This window comes from Nylanderia fulva, unplaced genomic scaffold (genome assembly GCF_048542155.1).
Source record: "Nylanderia fulva isolate GAGA-0341 unplaced genomic scaffold, ASM4854215v1 Scaffold1, whole genome shotgun sequence".
In the NCBI taxonomy this organism is placed as follows: Eukaryota; Metazoa; Arthropoda; class Insecta; order Hymenoptera; family Formicidae; genus Nylanderia; species Nylanderia fulva.
The window spans coordinates 5,287,625-5,311,273 of NW_028189192.1; the positions used below are offsets into that span (position 1 = coordinate 5,287,625).

The following is a 23,649-nucleotide window of genomic DNA, read 5'->3' on the forward strand; positions in this document are numbered from 1 at the left end:
ATTCCACCTCGTTCGCCCATTCATTCGCCAGCGATCGGATATTATCGTCGACCTTTATTTTCATTGAAATAAAGCGGGATGAGAATATGTTGTCTTGCTGTCCTCTCACACCCTCGAAAAAAAAAAAAAGAAAAAACCACATGCAATTTCTTGCCTCGTGAAACTGAGACGATTAAACTGCCAGAGGTATAAATTGCATTTGTTTTTTCCGCCCTCTTTCTTCTTCTACCTTTTTATATATATAACATACATCCCTCTCTCGAGTCTATCACTTCGGGATTAACGCTGCATCCAGTCTCCTCCTCTCTCTGTTACCGGACGTCTGCATCGGAAACGTTTGAATGGATCTACACGAGATTGGTGGGAGGGATTCAGGTAGGGAGAAAGAGGGAATTGCTTTGATCTGCGTAATTAAACGGCGTGATTTCTCCGCACAATACCGATGCTTGCCGGACATACACACACTTTGTGTATATGCATGCGCTTGGATTAGATCGTTATCTGTTTTGGATATTTCGCGTCTATACAGCTGTCGATATTATCGGCAATTTTTCGCTCTTTGCGTTATTCGCATCAAAGCCATCTCCGGATGTCCATATATATATATATATATATATATGTCGTCACTGTCTGTCGGTTTTCATTGTCCGCGTATAAACGTAACGCAACGTTTCATCACGTGCCCGTTATCTTTGAAAGTTTCGATTATTATTTTTTTTCATTTCTTTCGCCTCGTTGTTTTCACGGAGAGACGACAAGTCGAAAATTAACCGGAGAAGGATTCGAGGGACCAACCGACGCTGCACTTATTGTTGTTAACCGTCTCGACGTGGCGTGATCACGAGATCCGAGAAAGTGGTCTACCCTTGGGTAGACTGTGTTAAGCGACTATCAGCACGCGATCTGACCATTGTCGTCTCGAGGTATTACTTAGAAGTCTCGCGGCAAAAAGAACGGGGTGCAGATTAGCGTAGCGACCTAACGAAAACATTCGAGCATCATTAGGTTGTTAACTTAGGGGTGGCTTCAAGTTGCGAGAGAGATTCGAGAAAGTCGACAGGCTCCCTCGGGTTATCGCACTTCATGCTGATGTGTAATTAAAAAGAAAGAGGGTGACATCAGCCAAGATCGCATATAATCGTAGACGGAAGAGAACATGAAATCAAGTATAATCCATGCAGGGAAATCGTATGTAAAAGAATTCCTCGGTATATGCAAAAAAAAAAAAGAAAAAAGAAAAACGCGTTATCCGGATCCAGGAATAAGTAGGAAACTTTCTTGTTAGTTGTAGAAGCATTATCTACTCGAATCCTTTCAACTTTCCGACTATGATGGAAGTTCTCGGTATCAACCACCCTCGATGCAAATCGATGCGCGAAAAGTTTTCCGAATTCTATCTATCCCGATCCTCGAGTGGCTGTCGTACAACGTCGTCTAACGTGCCCGAATATCTCTTGTGTTCCAGAAAACCGGAGCCAGGATCAAGATCTACTCCAACACCTGCCCCCGCAGCACGGATCGCCTCATCAGCATCTGCGGGAAACCCTCGACGTGCATCGAATGCATACGCGAATTGATCGCCACCATTAAGACTGTAAGTAGTATATATATATACCGCAAGAGATCATGACTTTCCTATAAATTGCTCGGTCCCATCCGCTACATCCAGCACGTACGAATGCGATCCTTTTTGTTAAGCGCGGATGATTTGTTTCCTCCTACTACAGAGTATCTCGATATTCCTATACCTTCGATATCTGTATACATATCTATAGTCTCCTAGATGATTTATTTATTTTATTTTATTAATTTATTTCATTTATTTTATTTATTTCATTTATGTCACGTTTACAAGAAAATATGTCAAAAAAGGGATTCTTCTAATTTTTTTATACAAAGCTTTCGCTCTATTCGCGATATATCATCAGGTCGATATCTATTTATATAGTATATCTTCGATACATCTATAGTTTCTCAGATGTTTATTTATTTATTTATTTATTTATTTCATCTATGATGTCAAGTATGAGAAATATATGAAAAGGATCCTTCTAATTTCTTGTACAAAGCTTTCGCTCTATTCGCGATACCTATATGTGTACCATCAGGTCAGAAGAGACTAATTCCGCATTTTTATTTTCCAGTCACCGCTGAAGGGTGTGAACAATCCTTACGATCCGCACAACTTCGACGATTTTTACGCCGATGATTATGGCGGCTACGGGAACGCCGACGGTAATCAGGGCAAGGTCGGCGGATTTGGCGGGCCCGGTGGTCGCGGTGGTGGCGGCGGCGGCGGTGGCGGTGGCGGAGGTGGCGGTGGCGCCGGGGGTGGTGGCGGCGGGATGCCGCCGAGACGCGACAATCGTGGCGGCGGTCCTGGCGACATGAATCGCGGCTTTCCGCCGCCACCAAGAGGCGGCCCACGCGGAGGCGGCGGCGGCGGAATGTCCGGCGGCCCGCCGGATCGCGGATATGGGGGTAACTCGCGCGTAGGCGGTGGCGGCGGAGGCGGCTACGAGGGCGGCCGCGGAGGTGGCGGATACGGTGGCGGAAGTGGCGGCGGCGGTGGTGGCGGCGGCGGCGGCGGTGGCGGTGGCGGTGGTGGTGGCGGTGGCGGCGGAAACCGAGGCGGACCGCCACCCTACGGCGGCGGAAATTACAACGGTAAGGAGGAATCCTTTTATCGATGATCCATGGAGACATGGGAAGACGATCGGAGGACCGGGTCTTGATTCTTTCGCATTTCAATTTTCGAGGGAGAATATTTTTTAATGTTTGTCGCGTGATAGAAAATTATTAAAATTATACTGTGGGAGATGCCGATGAGATAACGGATGACGAACGTTCCGTTAAATCGTCGTATGTCGTCGAAATTTATATTCAAAGATCTGCATACCCGGCGTGAAACACAAGTCCATTAATATTTATTTCTTTTTTTTTGCAGGTGATGGATGGGGAATGCAAGGAGGCGCGCCTAATGGCCTAGGTGGCGGCGGTAACTTGGGGATGGGTGGCCCACCTATGGGTGGAAACAATCAAGGCAACCAGGGCAACATGAGCGGAAACAAGACCAGTACACAAGTCACCATTCCCAAAGACGTAAGTCGATCAAATTAATAGTTGTCGTATTTTTATTTTTGTATTGATGAAAAAAGATACGATGTTTAATCGACCCATCTTAGATTGAATTTTACTTGCTCTTACATAGACTATAAGTTGAAGTGTGAGAGAGGCCTGATTTACAAAATTTCTTATTTGCAGTTGGCCGGCGCCATAATTGGCAAAGGCGGTGCGCGGATCAGAAAAATCAGGTCCGACAGTGGTGCTGGAATAACTATAGACGAGCCACTGCCCGGCAGTAACGATCGTATCATCACTATTACCGGGATTCCCAGTCAGATACAAATGGCCCAGTACCTGCTGCAGCAGAGGTAATTATTATGTATATTCTTATCATATACTAATGCTATATAAACGTAGGTATTCGCTTTTCATTTCATGTTAACATTAAACGCTATCCTTATATTACATCGACATAACTTGGAATCAAACACATTCATTGTTAAATAGCGCCGCTAAATAAAAATGAGAAAGCATATTACGAAACTTCGATATTTATAGCGCAACATATTTAAACATGTACTATTATTTTAATTACACGATAAAAATTGTGCGATATAAAAGCTTACGATACATGACATTGTAATAAATATTGTTCTGCGCCCTTATTTTGCTATGATTTTGCAGAACTTTGCATAATGATATAAAGAAAATATTGTTGAAATAAAATCGAAGAAAGGGAAAGAAATCCACGTGTACATCATACATTATCTTAAATCTCGAAGAGATATAAACACGTGTTGTAAGATAAAGTCAATTTACATGTATAAATAATCAGTCTATGAATAATATACATCGTGGTATTCATACTCTTCGATTTTATATGGCGTATCCGATTATCGGAATATTCTCGCATGATTCTTCGTACTTCATCCGCTTATAACCGGCATCGCCCGTCATCGGGTCATCTCACCTCACCTCCAGGAACTAACAAACAATCCGACTAACCAAACAAACGGAGGCAAATGTAACAATCTCGCAATGGTGAAGGAGGAATCGAGACGGAGAGAGACGAACGAAGAAAGGATAGAACTACGCGCTAGAGAATCTCTAGCTCAGCGTGAAGAGAGAATGGAGCACCGTTGTATGGAAGACTAGTGATTTTGTTGTTCTACTTTCGATGTAACAAGGAATCACTAATCATCCTACAAAGGCGCTCACGAACGTCGCCTCCCCCGAGACCTGCTTTCGGAACTAACATCATCCCTGTTTGCTCATCGACGCGCCGTAATTTCGTCCGACTAAAAGTAGCGCCTTTTATAACAAGTGCTTATATAATAATCATTTAATAATGGAGCCGTGACGAAATAATGTGTGTAACATTTTATTCATAATCAGATCTATTTCCATTCTTGGCATATACTAATACAATTGAAGCTTCGAGCGCTATTATCACTGCGTCATTATTTGCTATATGTTTATAACATTGTTCAGATATCATTGTATTAAGGCTTTTAATATCAATTATCGTTTAATCTCGCCCGACGTCAGATGCTTGCATTTTTATTATTTTGCATTTTTCCCTCATTTTTTATAAAATTACTTTAGAAAATAGCTTTTAAAAATTCTAGAAATTAATCATATATATCAGGGAAAAGAAATGCTACGTATATATCATTCTAACTCTTTCATCTTTCCTCTATTTTTTCAAATTTTACTCGTCGATCTTCGACTGAATGAAAATTTCGTTATTTTTTCTGTTTCAGCGTGCACGAGAATGCAGATCATTACTAAGCCATGGTTGCATTCGGGGGAGGGGGAGCCAAAGATACATTTTTGTATTTTTTTTTTTTTTTTTTTTTAGAAATATTTCTTGGGTAAATATGTAAACGTTGAGAAAGTGGAAACTGAAACAAGTACATATGTTGACATGCATCCACGGAGACAACTTCCGACAAAGCGCTACGCGCAGAAGAATGTGATGGAATTTTACACACACCACACGTGAATCACCCTCTCCCAGAAAGAGAAACGCTTAAATGGTCTATGCTAACGCGACCTTGATGTAGCGAGATACTGTTCTCAAGAATGGTAGCCGCCCATCGCAGCCTGCAAAGTAAATTGATCTATGAATCGAGTACCGCTAAACATTTTCGATGTCGGCCTTTTTTTAGATTATAGAACTCTCTTTGTATCGTGTTCGAGGCACATACACATAAATACACTGTCGATGTGACAGCGGGGGGGTTTCAAACTGGCGAACAAATCGCACCGTGTTCCCCGATGTTAGCATTCCCGAGAAAACGTATTTATCGCTTGAAAGAAATCCAAAGAATGATATCCCTTCTCTCTACCGTAATAGCGCGAGCTATTTTACGAGACATCGTATTTATCTCCCTCTTTTTCTCTCTTTTTTTTTTTAAATCATTATTAGATGTTGTTCCCTTTTATTCGACGGAATTAACGTATTAATTTTGAACTATATCATAGTGTGTTAACGAATGATCGCTGATGAATGACACTGGCGCGAGACAGCCAATTTGAAACCGTTTACGCGCGTTCAAGCGACTTTTTGAACATCGAGACCTGACAACGCACACTTTTTTCGCATTACGTTTCTTTCCAGCTTTTTGATAAATTCTTTACAAATTTTAATCCTATTGAAGTATAAGAGTAAATGCGCAATGGAGTGAATGCGAGGGCAACAGTGTCGGAAGAGCGAGGTTGCAGCGACGAAGAGCGAGAGAGAAAGAGAGAGAGAGAAAAAAGATTTCACAACTAGGCAAATATATTTGCAAGAGAAAAGAAGCATACAAAAAAATATATCGCGAAAAGAAACTGTACATAAGACCCACTAACCATCCTTTCCCCTTCCTTAATTGCCGCATACACCGTTTCTCTGCTGTTGCATTATATTATTGTAGTTACTATATATTGCTTATTATTATTATTACTATACATGGTTATATTGATAAGGATATCTTTTACATTATTATATCCCACCCTAAATCTGAACTAATCATACTTTATCTTTAGGGAACGCATAAGCAGCGTTCTTAGTGTTATAATTAGTAATTAGATTTAAGGAAGAGATAAGTAAGTAAGAGTATATGGGGGGCACCATCGGCGAAGAGGGTACCAAACGGTTTAGGGAACGATAATATTGAATCTGCAACGAAGTCTGTTGTGTATTAGTAATATATTTCGATAAAAATAGATGTATCATGTTCGATTTATTTTCTGACTTAAATAATACTTTTTTCAGTTTGTTTCATTCGCCTCTATAGTTATTTTTCTATTATATATTGTACAGAGAATATCCCTCTTGCGCGAGAGAAATGTGAGATGTAGATTATCGAGACGAGTTCAAACGACGCTGTTGCCGCAGCTTTAAATCTTTTATCACGATCACACCCTCGTCGATGTGTGAAATCTTCGATTCAAAAAAGGAAAAAAAATTCACACAAAGATACGACGACTGCAACAGTTTCAAAAGTAACATATGCCGAATTCGACGTATAACATAATCTGTAAATATATACTTGTACCGTAGAAATAGCACTATCTTGTGAAACGCAACTCTACGCTCGAGCGATTGTATTTTTTAACAAGTATAGCGGCCGTATAGGTGATTTTTTCTAAGTGCAATTAAAAACAATTGTACCGAAAAAGCGTTATCTAGTGCAGCCGTTCGAGCAATCGTGATTAAAAGAACCGCCCCGGAGAATAACGAATTTAATTCTCGAGCTAACGTTAGAGGGTTACATGATCGTCATCGACGCATATGCCGGACTGTACAACCCTTGACCTTGATAGAAAAAAAAAAAGAAGCTGTGGTCAATGTAACATTACGATCGCCGTTTCCAGTTTTTCCCGCTACCGATGGTCGACCTCGCGTTAATTCGTAATATATCACCCTTTCCTCTCTCTCCTCTAATCCCTGAAAATACGTTTAGGTCAGTAGTCCTATCCCTTTTTCCATCTCCCTCTTTTCCTCCCTTGCTTCCCTTTTTACCGGGGCACTTACAAAGGGCATTTTTAAGCATCTTGACCGTGCGGCAGAGTGTCCGTTAGAGATGACAGCGTATCGACTCCCTAGACACGTGACTCGTCATATGCGGATTTATACATGTAGCGGTTCGATCAAAAAGAGACGTTCGGCATTATATGCCGTATCATGTATGGAATTATTTCATCGATGCGCCCTACTTTGCGTAAATCTGTGCCTGCGAGATGAGTCTTAGACTAGATTTCAAAATGACCCATATTCTTCAAAGATTTCGATCGACTGTTCACAGAACTACTGCGACAATGAGATTTCTTTATTTTGTGTATATATATATATATAAAATTTATATATATAATATTATATATTAGAATATATACATATAATATTTATGCATATAAATAATATTATATATTATAATATATATATATTTTTATATATTAGCTATTTTTCAGTTCGTACAGTGCATCATTGTTGAAATTCGGATCTAAAGTACGAAAAGAAAAAGAAATGTAATTGCTTTTCCTTTTGATTCGTTGTGTATTTTACATATTATGTATTTTGTATTTTTTGAAGAGAATTAGATCGACTAATATTATTGAATAACTTCAACGTCAGAAAACGTTGATCTGTGAACAGTTGGGCGGAATCGCCTCGGTTCGCCAAAGTTTATACGGGAATCTTTTTTTCGTTGAATTTTTTGCTTAAAAATTCGAACAGGCGTGCGCAACCCCTGAAACTGAATCAAAATTGATCCCGCGTGAAAAGCTTCGTCCGCGTGTATGCATTTTTTTGTTTAACAACACACTTGTTAATTGTAATCCGTTTCACATTATACGACGAGAGGCACGTAAGCACGCGTGCATGTCTGTGTGCGTGTATGAATGACAGTAGTACGAGAGAATGCATGTATAGATGCCTGTTCGAGTGCAAATGGAGGAAATATATTGATGCCAGATATATATAAACCGATTATTACAGAGAAAGATTTGGGCTTTTGGAAGGTAAAGATAACGTGCGAGCATCATGATCATAAGTGGGAGAGAGAGCGAGAGAGAGAAAAAGAGCGCTATACACTCGTTCGTATCACGATGTGTGTACTGTATAAGATATACAGTTTACAATTATTTGTAACGGATACTTTTTATTTGTCAAATAAAAGTTAGTACAAATATGCTTTTTTTTCTTTTCACCTGATCGACCATTAAATTAAGTGTTGTAGTATCTGCGTTCTAAATATTCGATATCATAATACAGGATATACTCCTGGGAAAAACCTTGAAAATCTGGTATTCTCATGGAATTTTATTCTACTTTGAAAAAGGGAATAATTGTCATGGAATTTCATTGGCATTCAGGAATTTAAAAAAAAAATTGTGATAATCTTATTCTTATTTAACTATAACTTAAGAAACATGTCTAATATATCTTTGCAATATTTAAGTTTTTATTAAAATTTCATGTGGTTTTTTTATTGACAATCTATTTTTAGTATCGAAGATCTTATATATAAGTTTCATAGAAAATTATTTAATTAAATAAATTATTTTTGTTTTATATTTTTAATTTATATTTTTTCATATATTTTTAAATATGATGATATATCATACTTTATTATCAAATTAATTTTATAATTAATAAATCAATATTAAATGCTAGGAACCGTTCTTGATAACTTTGCAATAATATGTATAGAAAACATTAGAAAGCGCATACAATAATGAAACTTATATTAAAAATCTGCATTTACAAATTTTCTTAATTTACTTGGAATTTTAAAAATCAGGGAATTCTCAGGGTATTTTTTACAAAATTTGAGTAGACTCTCTGTAATATGAAGTGTCTCTTAATAGTTATAAATAAATGTGTATAGAAAAAGTGCTCTGTCAGACATATATACGTACATATTCAGAGCTACTTAAATTTATCAAATGTATCTCATATATACTTTTGAAAAAAATTATAAGGACGACTTCTTCCAATTACTTATCTGAAAATTAGCAGAACGTAATGAATCTTTAATTAAATTATATAACACGATTACTGAATATATATTGCTTCAGTATGATAAATATCCAATCTTTACGAATAATCGCAATTTGTTTGAGTGAATGCTAAGATATTAACCATCACATGGGAGTCTTAATACCATTCCATCGAATTTACTTAGGGATATTGGATAAGGAAAATTGAAAATGACACGTAACGATCGAAACGAAAATAAAGAATATGAACAAAGAAATTACTCGCGTTTTTCTTTAACACATTCAGTCGTTCGATGGATCTCTCTAACATATACCAGCTTTTTCCAGTTGTATCACTTTTCGTAAGCTTAACGTGATAGCTTCCATTTTTATTAGCGACATGACGACGCACTGGGAAAAGAAAGCTAAATCAAAAAATTCGAAACATGGTGAGAGACATGAATAATTTATAATTATATAATGTTATTGTTTTTATTATTCTTTTTTCCACATATCATCGAACGAATCGCACATATCCGGTGCGATATATTAATTGCAGGACATCGCAAATGCTTGACTCATGCTATAAAAGGATACATGAACAGATGGTTTTACGTTTATTGCAAGAACACGAGTCTACACGGGTTTCGTTATATAAAAATGGATAGGTCGACAATGATCGAGAATGCCCTTTGGTTTGTGGTGAGAAAAACTTATATCATTGTTGTGATCTCTGAAAGTTCGAAGCTAACACTTAAGGAAATAGATGAAGGATGACTTACGGAAAAGCTTTTCGCTCTTGATAGGTCTGCGCATCGTCCATCATATTCTGCGTTATACTCATGCTACGTTTATGGAATACTTATTCCAACAATCCCATAGTGACGACCATTGATACGACGAACCCGATATGGAAAGTGTCCTTTCCCGGCGTCACGATATGCAATAATAATAAAGTTTATCTTCCGCACGCTAACGTTATCGCCCAAAATTTGTAAGATATTGCAATTTTTTTTTTTTATTCCTCTGCCTTTCTATGAAATTACGATTAATTGACTTTAGATTAGCGGAGCTAAAGAAACTCGGTGTTCTTAATTTTACATTTACGAAATAATATATATTGCACGATTTGACAGATATACGAATGGATTCAGCATAGAGGAGACTGATAAATTTTTCTTTTCTCTAATAAAATTGATAAAGCCCGATAAAATCTCGATTGACAATGTAACTGCGTGGCAGATTCTCAATAATCTTGACATGACAGTCGAAAAACTCATGAAGGAGGTGAGTTTTTTGCTAAATTAGAAAATGATTATTTTATTATTAATTAATTTTAATTCATTCACGTTTAATACATAATAATCTCAATAATTTTAAAAATTATTTTCAATTATTTTAAAAATCTTCAGAAATTAATAATAATAATAATATTGCTCGTGCACAGTTAATGCAGCCCTGCAGCGCATTATTGGTAAGATGCGCCTGGATCGGAGAGATTTACGATTGCAACAAAATCTTTAAAACAGTCAAATCCAAAGAGGGTTTTTGCTGCGCCTTCAATTCGCACTACAATTTGAACGTCAGGCACAAGTAATTCAAATTTAAAAAATTTAAATAAAGGCACAATTCTCGCGGATACTTCACTTCGAGATCAGAATCAGCTATCAAATAATTATCTGTTGATTCGAAATTTCAGAAAATATTATAAAGGCAAGCGCGGTGTTAATTCAACCGATTTGAACATTACTTCTACGGATCTGCCGGGTGTGCGCGAGATTCTGGTAATTAATCTTATTAATTTCGGACGATATCTTTAGAGAGTACGAATACATACGGTGATCATCCGTCCTTTATTTTAGAGGACAGCAAGTAGTTGTCCCTTTAGATTTATTCATTTATCCAAAACTCAATTTTGTCCTTTATATTACAATTTTGTCTTTAATTTTTCATTTAGCGTTTTAATGTCTAATGTTGTAGTATTAATATTAAAATTTGTATGAAAACAACAGAACTTATTTGAGTACCAAGGACTTATTTTCAACATAGTCGCTTCAGTTTCAAACTACAAGAATCACAAAATTATTTTATTTTTTGCTCAGATTTATCCTTTATTTTTCCTCAGGAAATATAGTCATATCACCATAGGTATACAATCTTCTGATCTTTGCAGAAAGCACCGGGAAGCGGTCGCGATGGGGAACTTGCGGTTGCCTTAAATGTCGAGCGTCACCTGTATAAAGCTACCTCGCGCCCTTACGTAGGGGCCACTGTTATGATACACGATCCGATCGATTTCCCCGACATCGGTGCAAACATGGCATCCGTGTTACCTGGACACGTTTTGACGATATCTGTCAGCGGTACTTCCGTCAAAAGCATGGAAAGTTTGCAATATCTTCCTAAAGAGAAACGTCTGTGTTATTTCGACAGACAGGTAAATAACCGATCCGATTTGGTTGGACAATATTCGTGACACGCGATATTTATTTAAAATTTTACGTGTTTATAACGGATAACTGTATGTATGTGCACAGATATCGAGTGAAAGTTATAGCTATCGTTATAGCTATCAATCTTGCATATCGGAATGCATAGCACAAAATACACAGCGAATATGCGGCTGCTTGCCGTTTTACTATCCGAAGATGCGTGAGTCTCTGTATATTAGATCATATGATATTTTTATTATGTTAGTTATACAAAAATATTTTTTTAATTTTTTAATTTCCTTTCTTAATGTTATATTAAACAGAATAAACTATTTTCCATTTAGATGTTTCAAGTTTTAATGTAATAAAATTTAGAATTATAATTAAAATCTTCAACATGTTGACAGACATAGGAATAAGGACATGTTATCTGCCCGACCTTGATTGCCTTTTAAGCGTTCGAAGTATGAAAACGTTTATTAATCATATACATTATATATATATCGTAATCACGCATTAGATAAGATTAGTAGAAAATTTAGGTGATTTTCAGAGACGACGGATTACTCGAAGATAAGAACTTGCAGGAAATGTCTACCTCAGTGCAGCGATATGACGTACCATAGTAATACGGAAGATATTAAGATGGACATTGTGGGATTCGACTCCGATATAACGTAATCTATTTATTTTTCCAATGATAAGAATACTAACTTTTTCTTTCTTTCTCAATCATGATAAACAATTATTTTTATTATTTTTATTTATTAAACAAAAACAAATTTATTTCTACATGTTATAGACGTGGTTTGGATATAAGCAATATGTCCGTCATGCATGTATTTTTCGGTGATCTGTCATACGTCGAATATCGCAGGGAGAATATTATCAGCTGGGACACCCTTCTCGGTGAGTTGTGGATTTCCATAACATACAAAAGAAGTGACTTTGGAATTTAATGTAGATGCGTAATTTAATTTGCTCAAATATTAAATAAAAAAAACGCGCGCAATTTATTTCAGCGTCCTTCGGTGGGATCTTTGGTCTCTGTCTGGGTGGTTCCGTGATAAGTATAATAGAAGTGGTTTATCTCTTGATCAGACAATTCTTCAAGAGACAGCCTGAAGAACAAGAGCGATCGCGCTCTGATACAAATTTACCACCGGCATCGGAAATGTTTCTATCGATTCCCGTGGAAAGGAGAGACGTTCAGAAACTCCGAAGCCATAAGAAGTCGAACGACAAGTCGCGCGTCTTCGTGATATCAACCAACCCTTCAACGGCGAACTTTGGCGTATATCGCGATCCCGTTGCGTTTTAAAAATCTTCCCTAACATATTAAAGTCAATTATTACGATAAAGTTCTAATCAATTTTTCTCGGATAGGATAAGGAATGAATGTATGTCTATTTGTGTGTGAATACAATTATAATATTTATTATTATTCTCGAGCAAAATAATAATTATCTGTTATACTTTAAATGTGACGAGATTTGTAGATGATTAGGAGACCTCACTGTGTACGACACATTTTACAATAAATTATAATACAAATATTTCACACTTAGATTTGTTTCTCGCTTGTTCATTGAAATAAGCTCTCCGTCTCTTGGCGTAGTTTCTCTTTATAACGCGTTGCGGAAGTAGCATGTGTTTCACACGCACGAGGAAGCAGGGGCTCAACAAGCAGTACAGTATGAAATTCGTCGAGCTCGCCAGCGCGTTTAGAAGAGTCGCCCATATGCGAAATCTGCGAAAATACGGGACGTCATAAATAAACCGATCGGGGAGAAAACAATTTCAGGGAATGTTTATCGGAATATACGCGATCGATAAGAAAAACATTGCCTCCGGTGCATGCGATATTTTATATTGTTTCAATGATAAATGATAAACAACCGTACGATCGTTTTGCGCGATGATAATAAATCTTTGATTGAAACTCCCTTACCTTTCCATGAAGATCTCCTGGACCTTGAAAGGATCGCCGCCATAAAGGAGGGACACGGCACTGCGACGTGATGCCAAATGAGTTGGCAGTTCGCCTATCAGGAACAGGAAGACAATGCCGACTAGCATAATCGTCAACCGCGCTTGATCCTGATAAATTGATGAAACAAATGATGAAACGCAAATTTTATTCACAAGAACACATTTTTAATATATTATTTTATTTGAATAAAATATTACTTTTCAAGTAATATAATTTTATTTAAATAAAACTACTCTTTACCAGATTATATATATATATATATATATATATATATATATATAAATAATATATATTAAAAGTTAGAAATATTATAATTTTTTTTTGGAAATCATAAGTAATATATAATACCTTTAATGCAAATATTTTTTGATAGAAATCAGTTGATTAAAGTGTTCATTTGCTAATTAAATTAAAAATAATAATGTGTTTTAAATAATATATGTGTATTATAGTTATTTAAACTTGATTCATATTTTTTGCAAATTATCAGCTGATGTCTGTCAAAAAATATTATTCGAGTTTAAATTACTATAACATATTTTAAATATTTATTATTATTAAAATTTTTAAAATAAAGAAGATTATTATTAAAATTTTTAAAACATTATTATTTTCAATTTAATTAGCAACGCTTTAATTTACTCTTTCTCAAAAAGATTAATAGAGATTAAATAAACTTTATATTTATTTTTGAATATCAATCTTTTTAATATAAAATCGAGGATAGATGCTGCGCTTGTTGCTCTAGTATAATAAATTATAATAAAAACGTTATTTGCACCAAACAACGAGAAAGTTTTAATAATTGCTCTCGCAAAAACACGATTCTATCATGTTGTACGGTTTTCGTACAAACTTTTCCAATTATGCTCGACAATAATGACTCGCGCGGGACTCTGTTTCCGGATTCCACACGGTTTCCCAATGAGTTTCATGCAAATCTCAAATTCTGAGATACTGCCTCAGACTGAAGAAGCACGAACGTTCGTTTAGGAAAGTAGGAAGTATATACTCGGAAGTAGGATAGATTTTCAAAGTAGTCTCAAGAGCCAAGTTTTGTGATTTTGATTTCTAAAGTTTGGAATTCCTGGACACTCCGCTCAGACGAAGACGCCTTCTTAGCATAGGTCGAAACTGTTTACAAAATTGTCTCTCCACGGTTCCTTTCCATGTGCGGATAGTAAATATTTTGACGAGTTTTTACAAAATATGTTGTGTTTACTCACCCGCAGACGATTTCCTTCGCGTATATTTTTGCGTCTCAGCAACAGCTCTCTCTGCTTGAGAGTTTTCTTCACGAAGTAGCACATGATGCCATTCGCAATGAACAAAAATACTGCCGGTATTAAACCGAATATTATAAACTGTAGCCAATTGTGAAGATGGAACCACCTGGAAGGACCATCCGGATGCAATTTTGTCGGCCGAAATTGAATTCGGAATTCGTGCAAAATAATATAAGTATATATAATTGCTCGTTTTTGAGAAGTAAATAGGACATTTTCAAACAAATCCACATTTTTTACGAGAATATTTTGAGAAAAATATTGTTTTCACTACACGGTTCTTTACTTACCGCGAATGGAACAATCTGGTCGTTATCAAATCGCCGCGACTGTTATACGTGAACATGAAGCAGTATGGTATGTTGATGAAAATGGCAAAGCAGCTACCGAACGTCATCAACTTGCGTGCAACTTGATGGGTACAGAACTTTGGTGGTTTGGTTCTCGGCATACTGTGCGAAACAAACTTCTCGTTAGAGATTTCGACGCGTATAATTGAAAATACATTGTACGCTTTTTTTCATCAATAAGTGTTCCCATAGTGAAAATAAATAATTTCTATATTTTTACCAACAAACTGTTACTAATCTATCCACGCTCACGCCTAATGCAGCCCAGACTGTGATATTCGACGCAACGGAGCCGATAGGGAAGTGAACGAATGCGTCGAATTCCAGCCATCCTTTGTAACATCGAAAAATACCTCGAGCTAGACCGGAAAAGAGGAGTAGGATACAAGTGACTAGATCCGAAGTTGCCAGCACTACGATATAAAATAAATAATAATAAAAATGAAAAAAAAAGAAAGAATTATATAAAACATTGAAAATATATAATCATATACGAGTAGCAAAAAAAGACACGAGAAACATTTGTTATTTTTGTTAGATTTTTCCTTTATCATTCTTTATCAAAGCACGCAATTATCATCGTGAATGATTACGATTATTCTCTCGGGACGTGTAATAATAACGAGATCAGGTATGTATGGAATTTCGCGCCGATTTAATGCGCACAACTGATTTTGACGTTTCCTCACCAACCTACTAAATACGTATACGTCGACGATTTCAAGTACGTCTTCGCCTTCAAGTGGACCGCGAGAATCAGCGAGTTCCCGATTATCCCGAGTGCAGAGATTATGGGAATGACCACGGTGTATCCGACAATGATCCAGATATTCGGTTCGTCCGTCCACAGTCCATGATGTTGCGTGTGTTTGTTGGGATATCTCGGAGATTTTGATCTGTAATCAATGGCATTAATGTGCCTGGATGGAGTTGGCGTCGCTGATCGCGTTCTATATCATATATATAACAGTCTCCTTCTCTTCTCTCTCACCGTCTGCATAGCACGGTCATATTGTACATCTCGGTGATGTTAAAATATGTGGGTCTCATCGCACCATTCGCCTCGTATTGGTGCATTTGCGACGAGAGGTCTTCTCGACCCATTTCCTTTACCCGGGAAACTTTCGCAAAGGAAGAACTCTACTCCATTCTCGTGGAATATCGGAGTGCTCTGCTAGGCTGGCAAAAAGCATAGTATTAAGTTGGATTTTTAGCTCTCAAGTCATCAGCTGAATCGAAGACTGATGAACGTCGGAGTCGGGATTATGAAGGAATCAGAAACTTACGGGAAACTTACCGATTACCCTTATCGTTGAATAGCGAGACGATTTGTTCGCAAAATCCTTCTTGAAATGTGTCACTCCTACTCTCCAGTAAGTAAGCGAAAAAATATTTTTTTAATCATTTTTAATTTTATTTTTAATATAAGTATTATATTATCTATTTTTCATTGACAATGAGAAGTGAACAACGAAGATAACAATTGCAATTTATTCACTTAGCACTTTACATGAATCGTAGTCTTCTCGACAACAAACTAGGCTTTTAAACAAATTTCGAAAAGCGAATGCAATTGTTGTCTCAAAATGTTATCGATGCTCGTGAAGTGAAAAATGTGAATAAAAGGTCACGTACTTCTAAAAACTCTCGCGCGCATGCAAAAGCTTTTAAACGGTTCAATAAACCATGCCTGTTATTCAATTTTTCGTATATTATCTTTATGTGTATTTATGAATTAGACATATCACGGAAAAAAATTAATTACCATACCTAAATTTTAGCTACAATATTTTGAGTTTAGTAGAAAATTTCCCGTTAAAATAATACCAATTAAATTTCAGGTATAAAATGTAGGAACACGTAAAATTTTTAGCTACGGTAGCTAATATTTTTTTTTTTCGTGTATATTTGTTCTATCAATTTTTTGAAGTGCAAAGTTATTGACTTTCTCTAATAATGACCGCGCGGAATATAATATAATTTACTCTTTGTGCGAATAACTGAAACGTTTGATGAATAATTTTTTTTTTAATAAAATATTGCGCCGCGCTTGGAAAACAAATTGATTGGCTCGTTTCTGTCGAGTAAAATTGAATTTTAACGCGCTTCGATGAGAGAGAGATTCGATCGAAGGATGCTCAAGAACGGTATGAGCGACGCGTCATCGAATATCTACTGAATATCAACGAAATTCTGTGGCAAATAAAAGTTTTCCTATATTTGGAGAGGGGTTTGCGCCCCGATAATCCCGCGATAATGGATACGCAAATAGCGCGTATGTACGTGGAACGCTTCAACATCCGTCGCGATCGATTGAGCGTTCGCTGATAATGTCGACCCGAGTGAAAAAAATCTCGGATGTGTGAATCCCTTGGAGAGTATTTACTGGCGTCTCGACATATATATTTATTAGGGCGGAGGATCGACGGAAGATATATTTTCGCTCTCGGGACGGAAAACGCGGGCGGGTTATCTCGTGTCTTGTTGTTACACGTGGCAACCCTTGGGATTATTTAGCGTTTACCGTATACACGCGCCGCATTGCAAAAAGCCTACTTACGCTATACAGCTGCACAACGGTCGGCTTTGATGTATCCATGGAAACAACCGCGATAACCATTATCGATCGTATATCGGCCACTTTCAGCAGGGCCCTCGCGACATTAAATTAATGTTATCGAAAATTTAGGACAGCGACACTTTGCAACGCCTGACGTGCAAAATACTGGGATCTGATTTTCGATCGAAAAGCTGAAAATCAATCTGTCGTCGACTTTGCGGATCTTCCTTGCCGCCGATAACATTTAAATGTCATTCATTTCCACGAACACCCTACTATGAGCAAGACAATTTAATAATTATTGTTAAACAAGTTGAGAATATCCGGATATAACGAGTTTATAATGTTCAATACTTTGAGGAAATATTTTTTAATAATTTTAACGACTGGAGCGATTTTTTAATCTATTTTGATCATTGATGATTATAAAAAAATCATTACGCCTATTGTATTATTTAAAATTATATATGTATAAAGCACAGTAGGATTTAATATATCTCTCTAATATAGAAAGAAAAGCAAATAATAAAATTGACATTATTAAATTTGGCATTATTATTTATTCAATTTATCTATATTTCAAAGAGATCAACAGAATTATTTAATGATCACATAAACTATATTTATATTGTCACTGATATATAATTATTGAATTTAATATTTTTAATAATATATATTTGTATTTTGTTTATGATTTTATCATAAATTATGTTGCTATACATTTTTGAATTATCGTTTTATAAAAAGTAAGATTAGTTTGTTCACGGAGGACCAATCGTGAAGTAAATCTCTTTGTTTTCGAGGTGCAAACAATATTTTATTTTTACACACGAATCCGTTTTTATCGAATCCTCTTATCGCAAATTCGTATATTTTTTTCACACGTACGTTTTACTATATAAAATTACCATAAATATTTGAATGATATAAATAAATTGAAATACCATTGTGTGTTCTTTAGACCACTAGACTTTATATCGAAACGGTATATACTTAAAACAGATCTGAAATCTCGTTCCATTGAATATAAATGTGGAAATAAATTTTTATTTCAGAAAAAAAAGAAAATGTTTCTGAAAAGAGATAGTCATGTGGTTACCTAAATGTTTCGGAAGAGAGAATTTTATGGAAGTACAGGAATTTGAAAAATCTGATAAATGCAAATGGTCTGCGAATATCAGGAACGAGGAAATTTTATTCTCGTCAAGGGGAAGTCCTTGAGGTTTTTGTCCATCCGGGATTTTTTTTTCATTTTGGAATTTACGGATAGGTTTAGATGATAGAGATTCTCAAATTAAATGAATTAAAAAAATTAATCTAATAATTGAAACTAATGATCCAATAAAAGATATAATATTTCATGATAAAAAATTATCTGGATAATCTGAATATCGTCGAGGTATTCCTCTTAATCTTAAAAAATGCTGAGGAAAAAATGTTAAGTTTACACCAATAAATATACAGATAAATTGGATATTTAAATAGTAATTATTTAAGGAAAATCCAGTTATTAAAGGAAATCAGTGAATAAATCTAGCAATAATTGCAAAAACAGCTCGTATAGATAAGACGTAGTGAAAATGAGCTACAACATAATAGGTGTCATGTAAAACAATATTAATAGATGAATTAGATAGTATTACTCCAGTTAAACCTATTGTAAATAAAAAAATGAATCCTATGGCCTATCAAAGGGAAGAATTATTATTAATTTTAGTTCCATGAAGTGTAGTAATTCAACTAAAAATTTTAATTCCAGTGGGGATAGCAATAATTATAGATACAAATCGCAAGTCGGAAAGCGATGACATTCTTCTAATATCCGAAAGCTCCAGGAGAGATAACTGTGATTGCGAGACACACGTAACGCAATGCAGTCTGATGCACGTGCCTTTACTTATTAATGCATTTAATTAGAAGTTCATGTTTAGCCTTCCGCGGCTCGTTTGTGCGACGACAAGAGTCGCTTCTCCTGTTTTCCCCACGTGGCATCGTACGATACGATGTTTAACTCCTCTTGCTGCTACACTATCATGGACGCGGACGCACACAGGAATTCCACTTTCGTGACGGTTCGCAATTTCAATGGCCACTCGAGAATCTAGGTTCGCGTCGTCGATCACGCTTAATGATGTCTGGAATTTATTGTGGAGCAACGTAGGTGAAGCGCGCAAAGTCGGTCTCAAATTCGTCTACGAAATTCTGTGCATATAGGTATGCAAGTTGCGTCGCAAGTTGCATAAAAATGGCAATAAATGTGTGTGTCGCGTGTTTAAAAAGAACAAAGGTAATTTTAACAGAGGATTATAAGATTCTCTGGATATTAAAATAATTTTTAATATCGAACTTTATTTCTAAAAATAAATGTTTACTCGGTACTATATATTTTTGATCCTATTTTCGGACCAGCCTCAGCATATCTATCAAATTCATGCTAACAAATAATATGAGCCATGGAGATAATAACTTAAATTTCACATAATAATTAATAAATTTCATATACGTAATAATTCATATAATAATTTTATCTAATAATTAATAAATAATTAATCATACAATTAATCATGTAAATCGTACATGCATTTTTCCAAGATAATTTTCTTCTGGAAAGGTTGCACATAGCAATTGGACTGTGTTAATAAAATTAGTTTCCGGTTCGACGAATTATGGAGAACAAGTTCCGCAAATGAAGACTTTAATTCCGCGACTGTGTTATTTGTAGATCTTCGTACATCGTTCGGCACGAGGCGAGAATTATTATCTCAGATATTGTGGATAAGAACGCGTGTGTCAGAGGGTAATAACAATTTAGAATCCTATTCAAATCCCTTCGCCACGCGTTTTAAATGTTAAATTTATCGAGGGAGGCCAGAGCAAGAGAACGTGGTAAATTTTTATTGTCCGTTCTCAAATAACGTGTGGGCGTGTGTAACAGCGGCATTTAGCTTTGCTCTGTGTTTCACCGTCTCGTATATCTCTTCTTTTATCTTTTTTATAGTATATTACCTTTTTTTCCAACATTTTATACGTGGGTTTCAGTTCAGTTTTCGTCGCATCATCCTGATGAAATAGCAGGAAAAACTTCCGCGGAATTTTCCCATAATGAGAAATGTGAATATTTTGTTTCGTCGAAATATGGTTTGCAAAGCCTATTCCCTCTCGATAATAATCGGTCGAAACTAAGTTTACGATCAATACAAAACCAATCTCTGATGAATTATACCAACACTCGTCATATCAAAATTTTTTTTATTCGTCTATTATTTATGGAAAATCTAATCGTGCGATGTATCTCAATATCGTATAAATCCGATCTATTATATAAAATATTTAAAATTTTTATCAAAAGAGCATCTCGGAAACCCTTTTAATGATAGATCCCTTAGTTTCTTTGAAGTAAATTTTTCCTCGGGCTATAATATCGAAGAACAAGTGTTTATAATATATTATTATAATATAATTATTTAACTATTAATTTTACAATATATAATATAATTTATATTTAATAATTGCAATTTTTTCAAACTTTTGCATCATGTGTATATATCGTAACTAAAACTAAAGTTAAAATATTTTGTAAAAATAAACTTCGCAAATAAAAGTAACTCAAAGACGTAACTTTGTTATTCCCAAAAATTTAATTCTTTAAAAACTTCATGATTAAAAATTAATTAATGTTTCGAGAAAAAACTAAAAAGTCTATCATTAGAACCTGCATAATCCAACGATATCCTTTTAAAATATGATGAAATATATATACAGATATTGTGAAGTTTGAATTAACTTTGTCTCTATTTTTTCATGTCTCGCAAATGCGTAGGTATTATCTCCTCTCTCATTATTTCACTTAATTCACCCTAATTCACTTTTAATTTTCTACCGCCCATTCATCTTTTATTATCCACCGCCAATTTACCTTTAATTTCCCACCGTTATAAATTCCTTATAAAAACGAGATCTTTCTTTCGTTTCATCATTGTTTCTCTTAGTACGTATCTGATGTCTGAAGATGTAGTTCTAAATATAGGACAACGGTTAATTAGCGCGAAATAACAGCCTTTTCAATTAAACTTCGCAAACAGTAGCAGCAGCTGGTTGATGCAATATATCGTCTATCTATTCTCATTTATCTCTTCTGTGGATAAAATTCCTGCGCAGTTTCACATGCTGAAGTCTCGCGGCTCTTAATTATTCAAAGCCTCGAAACCCCATTCATACTTCGAAGCTGTCGAACGCGTTTTATCTGCATCGCGGCGATGCATCGCGCATTTCGACTTTCTCTCCTTCTCTGCTCGCGAAAGAAGAGAAAAGAGAGAAAAAAGCGCGACGGTAGCGGAGATAGGCTCGATGCATTGTCTTCACGGCCCAGAAAGTCTTTCCTTGCCTCGGCGAACTCTCGACAGGGTCACCGATCTGTGAATAGGATCTCGCAACCCTCAACCTCTTATCACCAGTCTTTCTTTCTCTCTTTCATACACATATACACAGACACACACTCCCTGTTTGCCTCTCTCTCTCTCTCTCTCCTTCTCTTTTAGGGCTGCTGATACGGAGAAGTGACCAGTCAGGCTCTATCGAGAGTCCGATCGATACCAATCACCGAGGTGAGTGCGACACCCTGTCACCTGCTCGATTGCGCAGGTGGGTGTGTGCATTATGTGCTCTCGGAATGTACACTGACGTATGGTTGTGCGTTCAGATAAATTATTATACTTGTGTAGGTAGATACGTCGTGACTAAACCTCGAAATTCGGCTAATGGAGGAACGACGAATGAAGGGAAAATGGCTCTACGAAGCCTGATGGAGGATTAACTTCTTAATGCATTATCTGTGTTTCTTCTCCGTTGTATATAAGTTTTCTTAAGGCTCGGATCCTATAAAATGACGGAAGGAAAATTTCGCGGGATAATTGACTCGAAAATAACCGTGAAACTTTATTGGACATTGTATGTCGCACGTTGCCAACCCTCTTTCAGGCGCAATTAATCGAAAAGCGGTTGGGAAGAAGAGAAAGGTCTACAACTTTGTTGAGAGTTCAGAGGAAATTCCGCGAACCGAGCTTCAAAGGTTTCGACGATGAAACTGATGAACAAAGGTTGTGTTGTGTTAAGAAGTCTTTCACACACACGCACACACACACACACACACACACACACACACACACACACACACATAAACATACATATTGTAATTTGCAATAAAATATAACGTTGGTGTCAAACCTTGACATCTCGAAAGATACCGAAGAATTAAAAATCAATTTTCTGTACGTCTTTGAGAATTCGCGAATAATAATTTATGGAAATAGGGAACGATTATCACTTTCTTTCCCTATTTTTCCGTCTCTCTCTCTCTCTCTCTCTCTCTCTCTCTTCCATCATCATCGACCTAACTAATTTCACGAATTCGAGAAGTATTTCGCAATCGGCAAAATTACGGAGACGGAAGGGAATAAAATGTTCCACGACAAGTTTGAAACAGTCACCTGTGAGCGAGACTCGGTTTAATTAATCAGTTTAATCAGTTTAATCGAAGTAAAATGCGTTCCTTATCACTACCAGCCGCGACTTAAGGCGACGACGTGCCACGATTAACTGCAACCGAATGTTATCGATGTTCGCCGGAGGCTGTTGTTCTTATCAGAAGCTCTGTTTTGCCACCGTTCGTCCTCCACGTGTTCTATCGATCCCCTCATAGGATAGGAAACCTCCCTCCTCTCGAAACCGTGAAGTCAAGTTGCGCTCGAATATTTCGCCTCGATATATCCAATTTTTTATTTTTATTCTCAGCGGGAAATTATAGGAAATAGTCTTTTCAGTGAATATTTTTCATTAATTAATGTAAAGTACTGTACGTGCAAATTTCCGGCATTTTCGTATATTAAAAATCTTTTTGATATCAAATATTTTTCTCATCTTTTTCATCTCCGATCGTAGAAAATTTTTCAAGCTCTTCCTATAAAGAAAAATTCTTTGAGAAATTGAAGCGGCAATA

At 36.2% G+C, this 23,649-nt stretch overlaps 3 protein-coding genes across 11 annotated transcripts in view; 2 read left to right on the forward strand and 1 right to left on the reverse strand.

Annotated features, from left to right (window-relative positions):
* HnRNP-K (Heterogeneous nuclear ribonucleoprotein K) overlaps positions 1-8,241 on the forward strand; it is a 91,797-nt gene extending 83,556 nt beyond the window's left edge. For all 7 annotated transcript variants that reach the window (XM_029303017.2, XM_085480569.1, XM_029303015.2 and 4 more), the window contains 5 exons: positions 1,466-1,594; positions 2,145-2,667; positions 2,948-3,102; positions 3,265-3,434; positions 4,830-8,241. In XM_029303017.2, the coding sequence (XP_029158850.2) occupies positions 1,466-1,594; positions 2,145-2,667; positions 2,948-3,102; positions 3,265-3,434; positions 4,830-4,857 (1,005 nt within the window). In that variant the 3' untranslated portion in view covers positions 4,858-8,241. The remainder of the gene's footprint in view (positions 1-1,465; positions 1,595-2,144; positions 2,668-2,947; positions 3,103-3,264; positions 3,435-4,829) is intronic.
* A 2,052-nt stretch (positions 8,242-10,293) lies between these two features.
* On the forward strand, positions 10,294-13,032 carry LOC114931029 (pickpocket protein 28). Its single transcript, XM_029302940.2, has 9 exons — positions 10,294-10,320; positions 10,481-10,626; positions 10,733-10,817; positions 11,207-11,470; positions 11,571-11,685; positions 11,873-11,929; positions 12,019-12,142; positions 12,268-12,374; positions 12,488-13,032. Exons 1-9 carry the CDS (start codon positions 10,294-10,296, stop codon positions 12,784-12,786), a joined length of 1,224 nt encoding a protein of 407 aa, XP_029158773.2. The 3' UTR covers positions 12,787-13,032.
* On the reverse strand, positions 12,875-23,258 carry LOC114931084 (uncharacterized). Of its 3 annotated transcripts, none has more exons than XM_029303023.2 (9): positions 23,141-23,258; positions 16,392-16,457; positions 16,086-16,273; positions 15,788-16,014; positions 15,315-15,507; positions 15,035-15,196; positions 14,685-14,850; positions 13,417-13,565; positions 12,875-13,215 (listed from the first exon to the last, which is right to left on the reverse strand). In XM_029303023.2, the coding sequence occupies exons 3-9, from the start codon at positions 16,196-16,198 to the stop codon at positions 13,008-13,010; spliced, it is 1,218 nt and encodes a 405-aa protein (XP_029158856.1). In that variant the 5' UTR covers positions 16,199-16,273; positions 16,392-16,457; positions 23,141-23,258; the 3' UTR covers positions 12,875-13,007. The 3 variants fall into 3 exon arrangements, with proteins under 3 accessions (XP_029158856.1, XP_029158857.1, XP_029158855.1); XM_029303024.2 differs by lacking the exon at positions 23,141-23,258 and adding an exon at positions 17,655-17,997 and having other exon boundaries at positions 15,788-15,990; XM_029303022.2 differs by lacking the exon at positions 23,141-23,258 and adding an exon at positions 17,655-17,997.
* Between the last annotated feature and the right edge of the window lie 391 nt (positions 23,259-23,649).